General features: G+C 53.8%; 1 protein-coding gene across 2 annotated transcripts in view; it reads right to left on the bottom strand.

The window, feature by feature from the left end:
- C15H6orf132 (chromosome 15 C6orf132 homolog) overlaps positions 1–9,895 on the bottom strand; it is a 38,473-nt gene extending 28,578 nt beyond the window's left edge. Inside the window, exon 1 of one of the 2 annotated variants that reach the window (XM_046639499.1) lies at positions 9,427–9,895. In XM_046639499.1, the coding sequence (XP_046495455.1) occupies positions 9,427–9,568 (142 nt within the window). In that variant the 5' untranslated portion in view covers positions 9,569–9,895. The remainder of the gene's footprint in view (positions 1–9,426) is intronic. The other variant, XM_046639498.1, reaches the window with a different exon arrangement.
- Positions 9,896–15,174: the final 5,279 nt, after the last annotated feature.

The following is a 15,174-nucleotide window of genomic DNA, read 5'->3' as shown; positions in this document are numbered from 1 at the left end:
CTATGTGCTGTTCTGCCAGGCAGAGGTCGGCTGGTACATTCAAGATTGTCCACCTCTCAAAAGGGGCCAAACGGCGAGTTCTCCGCGCGCTCCACCCGTCCCCGGGGACTCCAGTTCCCAGGGCTGCTCTGCCATGTGTAATCGGTGCAGTCACGATTTCCCAGTTCAGTCGGCCAGGCTCCACTGCGCCTGCGCCTGCGGCTGGAGCCCGAGATGCCAGGGGGCAGGGCAGGAGAGGAGGGGTATAAGAGTGCAGATTTGGCCCAATCAGAAACAAGAAAGTAGAGATTCCCTGGACACACCCAGGGGCTGCCACTAATGCCCACCTGATTCTGGCTTCCAAGAATCTACGTGTTTGACGCCAGGATCTCCTGGGACGTTCCCTAGATAGTTCTGTTTGGACACCAGGGTCCTAGATCTGATGTGATATGGCTGCGGGGCCCTGGACAGGACTGCGTGTGGCGTGGGCATTAACACTGGGAGTGCGAGAGAGGCGGCTCCTGGGCAGACCCTCTCTCTATTTCATGTAATCTCTGCACCAGCGTTGGGGTCTAGGGCACCTTCTTTCTACAGCTGAGTTATGATATTAATCGCTACTATTTGGGGATTCCTAGGAGCTTCAGAAGCGAGCAACCTGGCAAAGCGGTGACTATAATAGTAGGAATAATATAATAATAGGTAAAATTTACTGAGCAATTTCAATGGACCAGGCACTGTTCTAGGCATCTTATACATTATTGATTCATTTAATTCTCAAAACAGCCCCATCCAGTTGGTACAATGATTATCCCCATCTTACAGATGAGAAAACTGAGGCACAGAGAAGTCAGATAACTTGCTCAAAGCCTCAAAGTAAATGGTGAAGCCAGGTTCTTTGCTCCAGGGCTGGTCTCAACCATTACATGCGCTGCTCCCAATGCAGGGAATCCTGATCCTGCCATTTACAGGACAAGGATGGGAGGATGGGGGTTCGAGGGGCAGGGGAGCTGTTTGAGGGTCAGGGAGGCTTGGTTCTAGCCAAGGAGCAGTGCTGGGGAGGGGTGGAGGTGAAGCATCTTGCCCCAGGCCATGCATAGGTCAGGACAGAGCCAGATCTGAGCCGGGCCAGCTGACCCTCACGCGGGCACTCTAAATACCTCACAGATTCCTTGACTCAGCCCTGACTCAGAGGCACTGTTTGCTGTCTCATTGGTTTGTGATTGTGTTCAGCAGGGAAGCCCTTTCTAAGAATGCAGTCGTTCTCCGGAAAACCCATGGAAGGAAAGCGGCTGTGGTCGAGGCCGGGCTGGAAGGGCCAGGTGGCTCCCTCCCAAGCAGGGCACCTCTTGGAAATCCAACTTGATTTCCCAGTTCTAAGAGGTGTGGCTGGGAGTCAGGGAAGGAAACGTGACGGAAGCAGAGTCAGAGTGCTGTGATGTGACACAGACCCCGCCGGCCAGCGCTGGCTTTGAACACGGCAGGGGGTCATGAGGCAAGGAGAGCAGGCGGCCTCTAGACGCTAGAAAAGGCAAGAGAACAGATTGACCCCTAGACCCTCCAGGAAGGAACAAAGTCTTGCTGACACTTTAATTTTAGCCCCGTAAAGACCAGGATCAGACTTCTGATCTACAGAACTGTAAGATAATAAACGTAGGTTGTTTTAAGCAAAAAAAAAAAAAGAAAAGAAAAAGACAAAAGAAAAAGAGGTGAGGCTAGAGGTGTGGCAGACTTTACCTGGGCCCTTCATACCTGGGCTCAGTTCCCGACCGGTCAAGCCATGCCAGCAGGTGAGGCAAGTGTGGCCACCACCATAAGCCAGGTCCTCCAGGGGCTCAAGGTCAGGGCCGGGGCTTTCTGAGCCTCAAGGTGAAGGCCCAAAACTAAACAGAAAGACAACAGAGTCCAACCTGGGGGATTTTCCTATGGAAGTAAATGACCTCTGCTTGGATCGCAGCGTCAGGGATGCTAGCTAGCATGGGCCTTCCTGAGAGGCAGCCCCCTCCTCAGCGGAGGAGATAAAGGAGGGCCAGACCGCCTCTTGAGGGAGGAAGGAGAGTGAGGAGGTGAAGGGGGTGATGGAGGGGAGGCTGGGCAGTTTGCCCTCTGAGGACACAATGACACTGCTCAGTCAGAAAGAGGGGACCTATCCTAACATCGTGTCCACCCTGAAACTTGGAAACTCCCTCTGTGTCTGCCTTTTCACTTGATCCCTTTCCCACTGGAAGAATCCTTGGGGGTCTGGGGGGTTTTGAGCTTGTCATGGACCACAGAGGCAGCTGAGGAACGTCGTGGGACTAGGAAGGCAGGGAAGTGCCAAGAGCCACCGTGGACTCAGAAGCTCCCAGAGAAAGAGAAGGCGGCACCTCTAGGAAACCCCTGGAGCAACTGCAGCAGCCAGGAAGCCTTGGGAGATGGAGAAACGGGCTCTGAGCAGAGCCTGAGGCCCAGGTGGACCACAGCCCTGTCAAGATAAAAACTCAAGCCTCTGTGTCTGGCAAATTCATCTAAAAATGCTGCAGTGAAAAAATAGGAGAAGAGCCAGGTCTGCCTCCATTCACCCAAACCCAATTGTTAAAACCACCCCAATTTTCCCCCAAATGAAACCCTCTTTCTGACAGGATTGTGCGCAGGATTCCTTTCCTTTCGGTTGTATTTCTCCCTCATATATTGACAGGAAATGAAACCAGCTTGCTTTCATTTACGCTTCCTCAACGATTTGAGTTCATATAAAAACCAGCGAATATTCAAAAACCCGGTTCGAAAATGATTCTCGGTGCCACAACAGTTTCAGCAGGAAGGCTTCCCCTCAGAGTTCAACCGGGGACAGCAGCTCCCCCTCCACGCCTCCCTCAGCAGAGCCTGACCCTGCCACTGGCGCAGGGCCATTTACACCGTGGCTGAGGCTGCGTGGGCTGCAAGGAGGCCACCACCAAGCCTTGGCGGCCCCAGGCCAGAGACACCCAGGCAGGCCGCAGCTCCTTGGTTGGGAGGGGAGGCAAGACGGTGTGGGGGTCGAGGCTGGCTGAACTTGGGTTCCAGTCCCTGCTCCACCATTTACTAATGGGGGGGCTTGGGTATGTTACTCCACATCTCTGAGGCTTTTTCCACATCTTTGTAAATGTGAACAATGGTCCCTGCCAGCTTGGTTGGTGTGAGGCTGAATGAGAGAAACTGTATAACAGGTTAGCACAGCACCTAGTAGGTAGTTTGTGCTCAGTAACGGGGAGGGATTCTTATCATCATCATCAGCAGCAGCAGCAGCATCACCATTGCGCTCTCTCTGTCCCATCTCCCCTGGCTTCACCAAGGGCTTGGGCTCCGAGCTTGAATCAGGTCGTGTCACTGGCAAATTATGGGTGAACCCCTGTACCCATGGGTGAGAGCCACTGGGAGGCAGGTGGCCCTTTGCTCCCTTGTCAGGGAGAACTCTGAGTCTGGACACCTGGGGCTGCCCTCTTTGCAGATGGGAAGACTGAGGCCCAAAGTGGGTGGGGCTGGCCCAAAGTCTCAGAGCAGTGGTGGTGCCAGGGCCCAAACAGGGCCCCCAACTCCTAGTGCTGGGCTCCAGGCACAAGTAATGCCGGGCCTTACCCAGGGCACGGGGCCCACTACCTCTCCCCAGACAGGCCAGCCTGGTTCTCGCGGTCTGGGGCGGGGTGTGTGTGTGTGTTTTAAGTCGATGGGGGAGGGGATGGCCTACTGGGGAAGCTGGGGGCTGGGCACAAGCTGCTGCCTCACTCCCAGCCCCCAAGGGGAGGAGCCTCTCAGGGGGGCATCTGCATTTCTCTTCTCAGAGTTAGGGGAGAAAGTCTGGTAAAATGCTCTTCCTACCCCAGCTCCAAAGCTGCCCCTGGCTCTGCACGCAAGCTGAGCTCAGAAAGATTCTGGGACAGTCACTTAGCTCTTTCCCCAAATCCCAGACAGGTCCCGACTAGAGAGATTAATAATAAAGATTTAACTGTCTAACGTCTGTTACGCACGTATCATGAGCTGGGCGCTGTTCTGCGTGCTCCTGACATTCGCCCTTACAAACCTGTGCGGGAGGCACTCTTATTCTTCCTGCTTTGCAGATGAGGAAACTGAGGCTCAGAGAGGTCAAGGCCCCTGCCCATGGTCCCACAGTCGCTCAGTATAAGGGGCCAGGATTCAAGCTCGGGAAACCTGACTCTAGAATGCAGGTCCCTCTGGTCACAGCCAGCGCAGCAGGGAAATGATGCTGGGAACCAGCATCTCTCCCCTCCGTCTCCCGTTTTTCCAGAACGAGACTCGCGAGGCTGAGGCCTAGAGGAAGGCAGACAGACCTGAGACTCAGATCGGGGGTCAGACCCCAGCTCCTCCGTGTGTACCTGAGGACTCTAGCACCTTCTCGGGCTGCTCCCCACCTGTCAAATGGGGATAGGTACTCCTATTTTGTAGGAATCCCCCCAAAGTCAGGGGAGGAAAAGAAGCTAGCAGGGGTGAGCGGAGGGCTGGGGTGATGGTATGGGGCCCCAAATTGCTGGGAGCCCCCAAATGACCCCAGGAGCACTGGCCACGGGCCTAATCTGATTCCAGGGGCTTTAGCTGGGGGCGTGTGTTGCCTTGACCGGAGTAACCCAGAACTCCAAAAGAGACCTTTAGCCCACTAATGTGGGGCATCCAATCCTTGGCCACGAGGGGAGACCCTGCCTTTCAGGGAAGTAGCGGGCGGTGGGGCGGGGGGGCGGGGTGCCCATGTGAATGTAACCCACAAATGGCCTTAATGAGGCCCTTCCTGATAATTACCAGGTCCACATGGCAGGAACCTGAGAAGGCCAGTCTGTCCCAGCAAACCCCGGCAGGCTTGACCGGAGCACCAGGGCAAGGCCTTTGTCCAAGGGCAGAGGGGACACTGAGGTTGGGCTGGACGGCAGCTGGGAGCCAGAGAGCAGAAGGGGGGACTGGGAGCGGGGAGCCTTAGGGGTGGGGAGCAGAAGGGGAAGAGCAAGCAAACAGGGCCCCCTGCCTCCCAGCCAGGACCTGCTACTCAAGTGTGGTCTGCAGACCCGGGGAAGGAGGCGCAGCGCCTCCCTCCATCGCAAACCTACTCCATCCGAATCAGATCTTAACCGGGTCACAGGCAACTGGATGGGGGCCCTTTAATGTTGGAGCTGCCCTGAGCTGAAAGGACTCTGAGTCACTTAACCTGCCCGAGCCTGAGTCTGTTTCCTCAACTGAGAAAACACATGTGGTTTTGAGCCTGGTGCCTGGTTCAATAAATGACAACTGATAATAATAACAATGATGATGATATTATTATTGTCATTAATTTATTGGCTGGAAGAAAAGGGGCAGTCTGCAGCTGGTCTGCAGAGGTCAAGGGAGGGCCTGGCTTTCTGAGTTGAACTACGGGGACAAGAGGAGCTTATATAATGGGGCAGCAGCCAGGGTGTGGATGTGTGTGTACTGAACTGCAAAGCACGGCACACCTCCAGGGGCCGGGAGTAAACAAAAGTCTCCTTCACACCCCTGCAAAGCACAGGCCAGCTTGGGTAGGCTGGTGCCAGCTTGGCTGGAAATATGTGTTCCGCTCCTGGGGTTCATGGCTTCCTACCCGTTAGCCTGGCCTGAGACACGAGATCGGGGGCCCCAGAAGCAGGGACACCAGAACCAACAGCCACCCTAGGGAGCATTGGGGTTCTCTTGATAAGGAACTGGCCACAGTCCCCACACATTTATTTAGAACCTGCAGGAAGTCCTAAAGGAGAAGAGAATGGCCTGGCTCCATCTGGGGAAGGAAAGCCCAGGATTCTCAAATCTTCCTTGATTCCTTCCTTCCCCTGGGAGCAGGTGAAAAATATGGACCCTGGGCCCTGGCCCCAAGATTCTGACTTCCTGTGCCTGAAGTGGGACCCCAGGAATCTGCATTTTAAATCAGCATCCTGGGGGTTGTGACAAAGGTGATTTACATTTGGAGGAACAAGGCAAGAAAGAGAGTCCCCCAGCAAGCAGCGTGTACCATTGCTGCGGTGGAGTGGGTGTCTGTAGATAAAGAAGCAGGCTCAACGAATCCAAAAGGCAAGGGAGGAGTCCAGAGCGACTGGCAGCCTCGTCTGGGCAGCCCGCCCTTTATCGCTGGATTTGCAAAGATCCACATCTCTGCTTTCTCATGCATTTAAAAAAACAACCGTGGAGCCTTTTAAGACCCTTGTGTGGGCTGGGGGAAGGCAGGAGGCTTAACGAAGATTGCGATTGCACTAAGCCAAGTCCTCCTAATAGTCACTGGAATAAATGCTGGGGAAATTCTTCAAAGAAAAATCTACCCGGCACCACCGTCACATGGCTGTTTGCATTTTACTCACTGCGCCCAGCCTATTCTTGTGCAAACAGTTTTACATGGCTGGAGCCACCGAGCAAGGTTACTCCTTAATTCCCTTACACATCCCTACATTGACTTTTCTCCCCCTCCTTCCTTCCGGCTGTTCTCCAAGGGCTGGATACCACCAGCATCTCAGAGAATGTCACAGACTCAAGGACCATATGGAACTCTCATCGCAACCCCTTTGAGACCTCAAGATAGCCTCTTCACGTCTCAGTGTCCTCTAGTCTACAACAATGTTAGGAAGAAGAACCGAAGGAGGCAAGGGCAGGAAGTGCTCAGACTTGGGAATGACCTGATAATAATAAATCATGCAGGTGTTGACACAGGCAAATTTTTTCTGTAAAGGGCCAACTAGTAAATATTTTTGGCTTTGTGGACCATCCAGTCTCTGCTGCATTTAAAAAAACAACCGTGGAGCCTTTTAAGACCCTTGTGTGGGCTGGGGGAAGGCAGGAGGCTTAACGAAGATTGCGATTGCTACTCAGCTCTGCCACTGCAGTGTGAAAGCAGCCATAAACGACATGTAAATGATGGGTGTACCTGGCTGTGTTCTAATAAAACTTTATTGACAAAAACAGGCCATGGGCCAGATATGAGCCAGAGCCATAATTTGCCAATCCTTGCTTTCAGGCTTTTCTTTTTAGGGCTCTTCAAAGCACTGCCATATACAGAAGTCAAGCAGTCATTTTGTAGGTAGTCTGGACACCATACTCATTTAACAGAAGAAAAAATTGAGGCCCAGAGAGTGGCTGGTCCCCACATTATTGACAGAGGCAGGATCCAAGGCAAGTATGGCATCTCCATCATATCACAAAATCCCCAACTCTCGTCTCTCCCGTCCCCAACTCCACACACATGTCCTGTTCAGCAGAGAGGAGGACCTCTGCCACACCCTAGGGAACACCCCGGAAGCAGTGGGGAGCCAACCTGCTGAGTGCATATCGTTTTCCACCCCTCCATGCGCAGGGTGCAACCAGGCTGAGTCACCTGGAGGCCCAGCCCCGCCCTGGGGAATGGGAGGAGCTGTCCCCTGGGCTCTAGCCCTGTCCAGGTTGGCGAAGGCAGCAGCTGGCTAGACATGACAGGGCACCATGCCTCCACTTCTTTCACCAGAGAGACCTGTCCCCACCAGCAGCCTGCTCAGTGCAGGCAAAAATGCAGAGACAGAGACGTGTCTAAGGCATTTCTGAGATGTCCCATTGGAGAAGGAATGTGTGTGTATGGGGGTGGGGGTGGGGGTGGGGAGGAGGTGTTCTCAGGTGGATGCTCCTGAAGTCAAATTCACTCTTGAATTCCTTCCACAGTCAGTTCAGCAAACTGGCTAAGAGTGTGGTCTCGGGTGCCTGACTGCTTGGGTGCAAATACTAGCTCCACCTCATGAGGGAAATTTTGCAGTAATGGAAATGTGGCGATGGTTGCACAACTCTATAAGTCTACCAAAAATCACTGAATTGTAAACTTAAGAAAATGCTGGCTTGGCCATTTAAAGCTGTGTGATCTCATCTGTTACTTAACCTCCCTGTGCCTCTGTCATCTGTCAAACAGGAATAATAGTCCCTGCACCACAGGCTAGGTGAGGATTCAAAGAGTTAGCAACACAAGGACTTTAGAATGGTACCTTGCACCTAAGAAGGGGTCAATAAACGTTTGCTACACAGGCCAGGAGAGGCTTTCAGGCCTCACAGTTGTACTTGGCAGCACACGTGTATTTGCAAGTTCCTAACCCATGCCTCCAGACTGCCCTGCCCCTCCCGGCCTCTGCTCCTGCTGTTGGTTCTGCAAAATGCTGGATGCCCTTTCCTCTCAGCTCAAATGCCAACTCCAGCCAGAGGTCATCTCTCTCCTCTGCTCCTTACGAACTTAATCGTTTACAGCAAATGCTCGGAACTGGCTAAATGGCATCCAGTTAGCTCTGCTCACTCGCCCGCCTGAGCTCCCTGGGCAGGGGGGAGGCGACATCTTGTGTGCCCTGCTCCTGTCCAGGTACCTGTGTCCCAACTATGACAACCTGGGTGCTGAACTGAATCTGACAGTGGGGGCTGAGGCTATAACATCCTTTGTGGGTCCGGCACAGTGGCCATAAAGGTCAGTGAAGGTAATGGGGTCACAAGGAAGGCAGGTAAGCTAGAGCAAGGATGAGGGACCCTCCTTGGGCCCAGAGCCTTGGATCATACACAAGAAGTGAATTCCTGTTCCCACCCCCTGGTTTTCCCTAAGTGACAGAGGGTATAACTTGCAGCAGAAAGATGCCACGATGAGGTGACCTATGGCCAGAGCCCCAGGACCAGGCGAGCATGGTGTTCCAGGTGCCTGCAGAGATCCAGCATCCTGCACCAGGGGCCAGCAGCAGCTGGCAGTAAGGAGGGGCTTCCTTGGCCTCCACCGTCCCATCTCCTGCTCCTCTGTCTGAGCCAGTAGAAAGCCCAGGCCCCAGGTTGACTTGGCAAGAGCCTGAGACCCTAATACGTGACTTGGCGGCTTGCACAGGCTGGTATCCTGCTTGCCGTGGCTCCTGTTGATTTTTCCTGGGCCTCCCCTGTGCAGAGCCGAGTGTGTGAGCACCCAGAGAGCAACCCCCTCTCTCCGGGTCAGGAGAGGCCCCATGGGGAACTGGAGAGAACAGAGGAAGCAGAAAGGGTGGGGGTTGAAGGCGCCACCCCCTAGCCCTCAGCTGGAGGAACTCAACAGTACTGCCGGGGAAGAGGGGGCCACTGCAAACCCCAGCAAGTCTTTCTGGCAACAATAACGCAAACATAACTTCCGCCGAGTTGGGAAAAGAAACACCTCGGAAGAGGGACCAGGATCCGACGCGGTGGTGGCAAAGGCCTCGGACCGCGCTGTGGGAACGGTCTCCTCCTTCCGCGCCCCTCTGTCCCCCCACGGCCCTTTCCCAGAGACACCCCGCTGCGGCGCCGCCTCCCCTGCCACCAGCTCCCTCCCGGCCAGTTCGCAGGCTCCAACGTGTTCCTTCCTCTCCCGCCCTGCCAGCCGCGCGGAACGCCCGGAGACCCGGCGGCGAGGCAGCGCCCCCAGCGCCTCCCGGGGTGGGCGCGCCCCGCGCCCCGCGCCCCCCGCCCAGCGCCCTCCCCGCTCCCGAGCGCACTTACCCAAGCGCCTGGTCCTCTCCTCCGGGGCCTCTTGGGTGAAGATCCAGGGGGGATTGGTGGCGTAGAGGGAGGTGGCGGGGGCGTTGTGCTTCTTGCCGAAGAGTTTGCTGAAGGTGCCCTGCACTGTCTGGTTCTTCTTCATGCTGCCGCCGGCCGCGCGGGCCCCGGGAGGACCTCCCCCGCGCCCTGCCCTGGCCGGGCCCGATCGCCGCACCGGCCCCCCGGGGACTCTACCGGGCCATGCCCCGCGCCGGCCTCCCCGCCCGCGCGCCGCGCGACAGGTGCTGCGGGCTCCGCAGCTCGCCTCGAAATGCGAGCTACCTGGACAGGTAAGAGGCCGCGGCGCAGAGCCGCCCCGCCCCGCCCCGGCCGCATTCCTGCCCGCCTCCTCCCACTGCAGGCCATTGTTGGCACCTCAGGGCCCGGGACCTCGCCCAGCCCACGCCCAGCCCGGACGAAGAGCCGCCCCCTCCCCGGGTCCCCTCCTGGCCGCCTCTCCACCCCTCTTCTCCCGGGCGGAGGGGAGAGGCGGGCAGTTCCCTAGTTCTACGGAGGTTCGTGCCCAGGTCAACACGGGGACTTCGGAAACGACTCTTGTGGCCAGCACCAGGGAGATGGCTGGCACGTTGAAGGGGTCAAAGATGCGGGCCGTGAGCCCTCAGTGGCTGTAAGGAAACGCCCCTGAGAATGACGGCGGTGGAAAATATCCTCAGTGACAGAACTCCAAAGAGAATGTAGAATGACTAAATCTTGGCATTTTTTGTGCATCAAATTCTTTTTTTTTCTGTGAAGTTAAGTGAACATAATTTTTATAATTTAATAAAATTACATAATTTTATGTAATTTATAATTTAATATAATTTTTTAAAGCTCAAGGTGAGTCGAACCCACTTAGGGTTCAGTTCCCTCTCCAGGGAGACAAGCTGTGTGGACCTTTAAGGTGTGTTCAGGACCGTCCTAGCTAAGGCAAGAGGTGGCTGTCCACTGTGGAAGGTCCTGTCGGATGAGAACCCGGGAGACTGTGTGAAAGATGCTGAGGTGGGCGAGTGCAGGGCCAAGGGGTTAGAGTTGATGCTTTCTGGGCAGCAGCGGAGTTGGGGGACAGCCGGGGGGGGGGGGGGGGGGGGGGGGGGGGGCAGTGATCCAGTCACAGATAGTGTGGCCTGGTTTCCCCTGAGCTCCTCCGAAACAGCACCCACTGCTGAGGCATTTCCCCTTCTCTTTCTCGCTTACAGTTGGAGCTGTATCGTTCTCTGTACCAAAGGCATTTCCCCCTTGACTTTTCATTTTGAAAAATTTGAAAGACTAGGAAAATGACTGCCTATATTCCTTTCTCCTGGATTCACCAACTGTTAACATGTTGCCACATTTGCACGTGCTGTCTCCACACACACACACACACACATACTTTTTTTTCATTTCCATTTTGCTGATGGTTGAAAGTTGTGGATATCATGGCACGTGTTCCCACCCCCACCAATACCTCAGTATCCACTGCCTGAGAATAAGAACATTTTCCTATTATTCCTTTCACATAAGAAATTTGACATCGATACACTACTATCATCTAAAATATGCTCCATATTAAAAATTTCCCAATTATTCCCCAAAACATCTTTTTAGTTTTTAATTTTTTTCCAATCCATAGTCCAGTCAAGCTTCACACATGGCATTTGCTTGTCAAATCCCTTTAATGTCATAATTTAGTACAGTCCCTTGCTTTTGTTTGTTTTTCATGACATTGACATTTTTGAAAAGTCCCCTTTACTTGCTCCAGTGTCAAGGGACAGGATGAATCAGGCCTTCAGGGCTTGTGGCTGTGAAGTCATTATTTTCCCACCAGGAGGGGAGGGACTAAGGAACAGATTGGGGGGGACAGGAGCATCTTTCAAAACACTTGTGTTCCCCAAATGACCACAGGTGGAGACACGCCTGTGGGCAACCCTGTTCCTCCCCACACTCTACCATGGCACCCGGAAGCAGTTCCTGTTCATTCAAGGAGTATTTGTGGAGGTTCTCCCAATTGCTCAGTGGATACAAGAGAATTATAGAAGTCTTATTTCAACCATAGAAGATCTTGGGGTCCCATCTGGGAGATAAGGTTTATATGAGTCAAGGTGGCAGCCCATGGTGACTAAGTCCAGAACAGCGATTGCTGTCACTAATACATACAGCAGGAATTCAGAGGAGGAGAGGTGGGCGTGGGCTAGAAAAGTCCAGGAAGGCTTCTTGGAAGAGTTGAGATTTGAGCTGGCCCACGAAGGATGACAAGGATGTTAATAGAGAAGGAGCCAAGGCTAGGGCATGCACGCATACCCATAGCAGCCATCCCTCTATCCACCTGTCTCCACATCATGGTACCTCCCACTGTCCACACAGGAAGGGCACGAGGGGACCCCAGTTCCTCCGTCACACCCTGGCCATCATCACAACCCCCACAAGTGCTCTAGACCTTCAGGCCCTAGCTAGAGATTTCCTTCTCGGAGACCTCTGAGGCATGAGGTCTCTCCCACCTTGGGTAGCTCCTGGGCTCTCACGCCCAGAACCAGCCCCAGCAGAGCCACCATTGAGCGGCTCCATTCATGTGCAACTTCTACTGCAGAGCTAATGTTCTTGAGAACTGCTGTGTGCCCAGCTCTGGGCTGTGAAGGATCCAGAGAAATCCAGACTATTTGGGGAGACAAAGAGACACATGGAGCGATGGAGAGTGGAGAGGTAAGTGAGGAGGAGGAGACTATCAGTGGGATGGAGATTGAGAGGAGTAGCAATCAGAGTGGACTGGAGCATCCAGGAGGGCAGGCAGGAGGTGCGGAGCCTCTGCAGGGGCTCAGGATGGTGGAGCTGGGAATTGGGGGGTTGGACGAGGGCCACAGCCAGGCTGGCCAGGGTATGAGGGCCTTAAAAAGGCCAGCTGGTGAGATCGGAAAAAAACCAAATTGCTCACCTGGAGATGACTGGGTCGATAAATTATGGCACATCCACACAATGGAATGATAATGCAACTCTAAAAATGAATGAGTCAGCCGACTGTGTCCAGTTATCTCCAAGATAAACTGATAAACTGTTGACAAAAGGGTGTGTGTAGTATCCTACCATTTGGGGCAGGAGACGTATGATCTTACTTGCTTATATTGGCAGAGGGACTTTGGGAAGATACGTAGAAACTAATAAAACTGTTTACCGGAGGTGGAGGAGGGGGAACCGGGCACGTGGGGAGAGGACTGCGACGGAGAATTGTCACGGAAGCTGTTCCATGTTTCTAAACTTTCAAACCAGTAAATGTACTTGCTATTTAAAAATTAAAGAAAAAAATAACTAGGCAGGCGAGTTTAGTCTATAAATGTGGTCTATGAACCAGCGGCGTCTGTGTCACCCGGGATCTTACTAGAAATGTAGAATCTTTGGTCCCATCCCAGACATTGGGCAACCTCTCTGGGCCTCAGTTTGTTCATCTGGAAAACAGGCTATTAATCGAAGGTCATTTGGAGAATTAAGTGTGTGCTGTGGATTAAGATGCCCAGCGAAAGATTTGCGTTTTAACAAGATGCCCAGGTAATTCAGGAGCATGTGAAGGTTTGAGAAGCTGTGACCTGGCGTCGGCGGCTGCCAGGAGTAGGCACTGTGACTGAGCAGGCCAGGGTGACTGCTAACAGCTGCCTTTTAAGGATGTTCATCTAGCAGCTGGATGAAGGACGGATGGGAAGGAGAAGGTGTCGGCTCAGGGGCTCAGGGAAGCGGCTTAATTGGTCGGTTAATTGGTTAATCAGTTGGTGAACTGGTACAAGCAGGAGAGGATGGGGGCATGACTTGCGTGCTGGTGGGAGAAACAGCATAATTGTTGGTGTGACATTTCTTAAGACGAAAGGAAGGGCTTGGTAAACAGCTTGCATGGAGAGGCAGTAAAAAAAATACTCTGAGCCACGTTCCTGTCTGTAGCATGGAAGTAACAGTACCCTCTCCTAGGGTCGTTACGAAGGTTAAATAGATAACAGATGTCAAGTGCCCGGCACAGGGCCTGGCACACAGGGGGCGTTCCTTAAGTGTGTGTTCATGTCCCCCGCTCCTGGTCCCATGCCTTTTGGGTTAGTTTTGGTTGGGGATGGAGGAAAGAGAGGACCAGGGTGACTCATGAACACCAGCTTGAGGCCGTAGGGCCTGGATGTCATTTCATTCCCATGTGGTGGGGGGTGGGGAGTCTCTGGAAGGCCTGGCTTCAGTGGTGAGCAGTGTCCCCGCCCCCTCAGTTTCACCCTGTCGGCTTTTGAGGCTGAGTTCCCTGGGGCGGCACTGGGGCCTAATTCTCTGTCCAGCTCGGCACTCTGTCCTGTGGCTGCTCAGCCCCCACCCCGTCTAATAACAAAGCCTCGCACCTGCTCCCGCAGTAAAAGAAACAGCCAAATAACAGGCTCCCCTCGAAACAGCCAAAAGCCCAATCCTGTAATTAAATCTGGCTCGGCAACACTGAGTAACCTCCAGGAGCAACTTCACTGGCCAGTCTGGGAATAGGGTGGAGGTGTTTGGGGCCAGGAAGTTGCAGCCTCTCCAGAGGCTCATTGTCAAGTGTGTAGTCTTTCCTCCAACAAAGCCAAGTGCTCCCAGCTGGGAGGGTGCACCCTGAGTCGGGAAAGGGCAGGCTGAGACGTCCTGAGAGTCCCAGGTCTCTGCGGCTTGCTCTCAGGGGACAAAAGTCAGAACTCCCGTCATCCCAACTCTCAAAAGATACTGAGCGGCCCATCATCTTGTCCAGCCTCTTGTTCCAGGCCTGAGACACGTTATGCCAGACTAGCTCGCGAGGCCCCTGCAAGGGAGGGTGGCGTTCAATCACCCCTCCCTCGACGCTCCTTTGGGCTGGGTGGGCGCCGGGAGATGTGGTTGGGCTAAGAGGAAGCCTAGCTAGTGTGGACTCCATCCTGAGAGGGGGCTCAGAGGAAGGCATTTCCTGGTGCCTGAGGATGTGGGGATCCAAGGTCCAGCCCTGGGCGGCGAGTGGTGCGTTCGGGGCTGCTGGGCAGACTCATTTTCCTCTGTAGCCATGGGGTCTGTGGATGGGAGCTTGACCTAGTGGGAAAGATCCTTCCTGGGGAACAGGTTTGAATCCTGATTCTGCTGCTTAGCAAGGGTGTGACCTTGGCCGAGTAACTGACTCTCTGAGCCTCAGTTTGTTCATCTGTAAATCAGGGGCTATTAATGTGAGGTTGTTAGTGGGCTAAGGACCCGCAGAGAGTCTGACTCATGGTGGCATTCAGTGCCTGCGTGCTCCCGCCCCCTTCCCTACCCTGACTTTGGGTGTGAAGATGCTAAACAGAAAATAGCAGACAGAACAGAGGCCCGGAGAGGCTGCAAGAGAGCAGTGACCATTCAACAAAGAACCTCAGGAAGGAAAATTCCACCAGTGCCAGGAGACGGGGCGGGGCAGGTGCCTACAGTAAGGTCACCTCGAAGGCCAGGCAAAAACATCCCATTGTAAGACACATCCCACAGTCTGAAACAATGTGTGTGTGTGTGTGTGTGTGTGTGAAAGGAAAACAACGATTATTAAGTACAAAAAGCAAAAAACGAAATTCTATGTAGATTGTGACTATAAATATATAAAGTGGGTTTGTGAATGGCCAGGGATTGGAAGGGACCAGAACCATAGAGATGGTTCATTCGGAATGCCAGGACTGCATGTGGGGCTTTTACTTTTTAGTGATGTGCTCTGTTGGCATGTCATTTGCTTTAACTTAAAACTCTACAAATAATAAAGAA

Source organism: Equus quagga, chromosome 15 (assembly GCF_021613505.1).
Source record: "Equus quagga isolate Etosha38 chromosome 15, UCLA_HA_Equagga_1.0, whole genome shotgun sequence".
NCBI classification, from domain to species: domain Eukaryota; kingdom Metazoa; phylum Chordata; class Mammalia; order Perissodactyla; family Equidae; genus Equus; species Equus quagga.
This window is presented reverse-complemented; position numbering and strand designations above follow the sequence as displayed.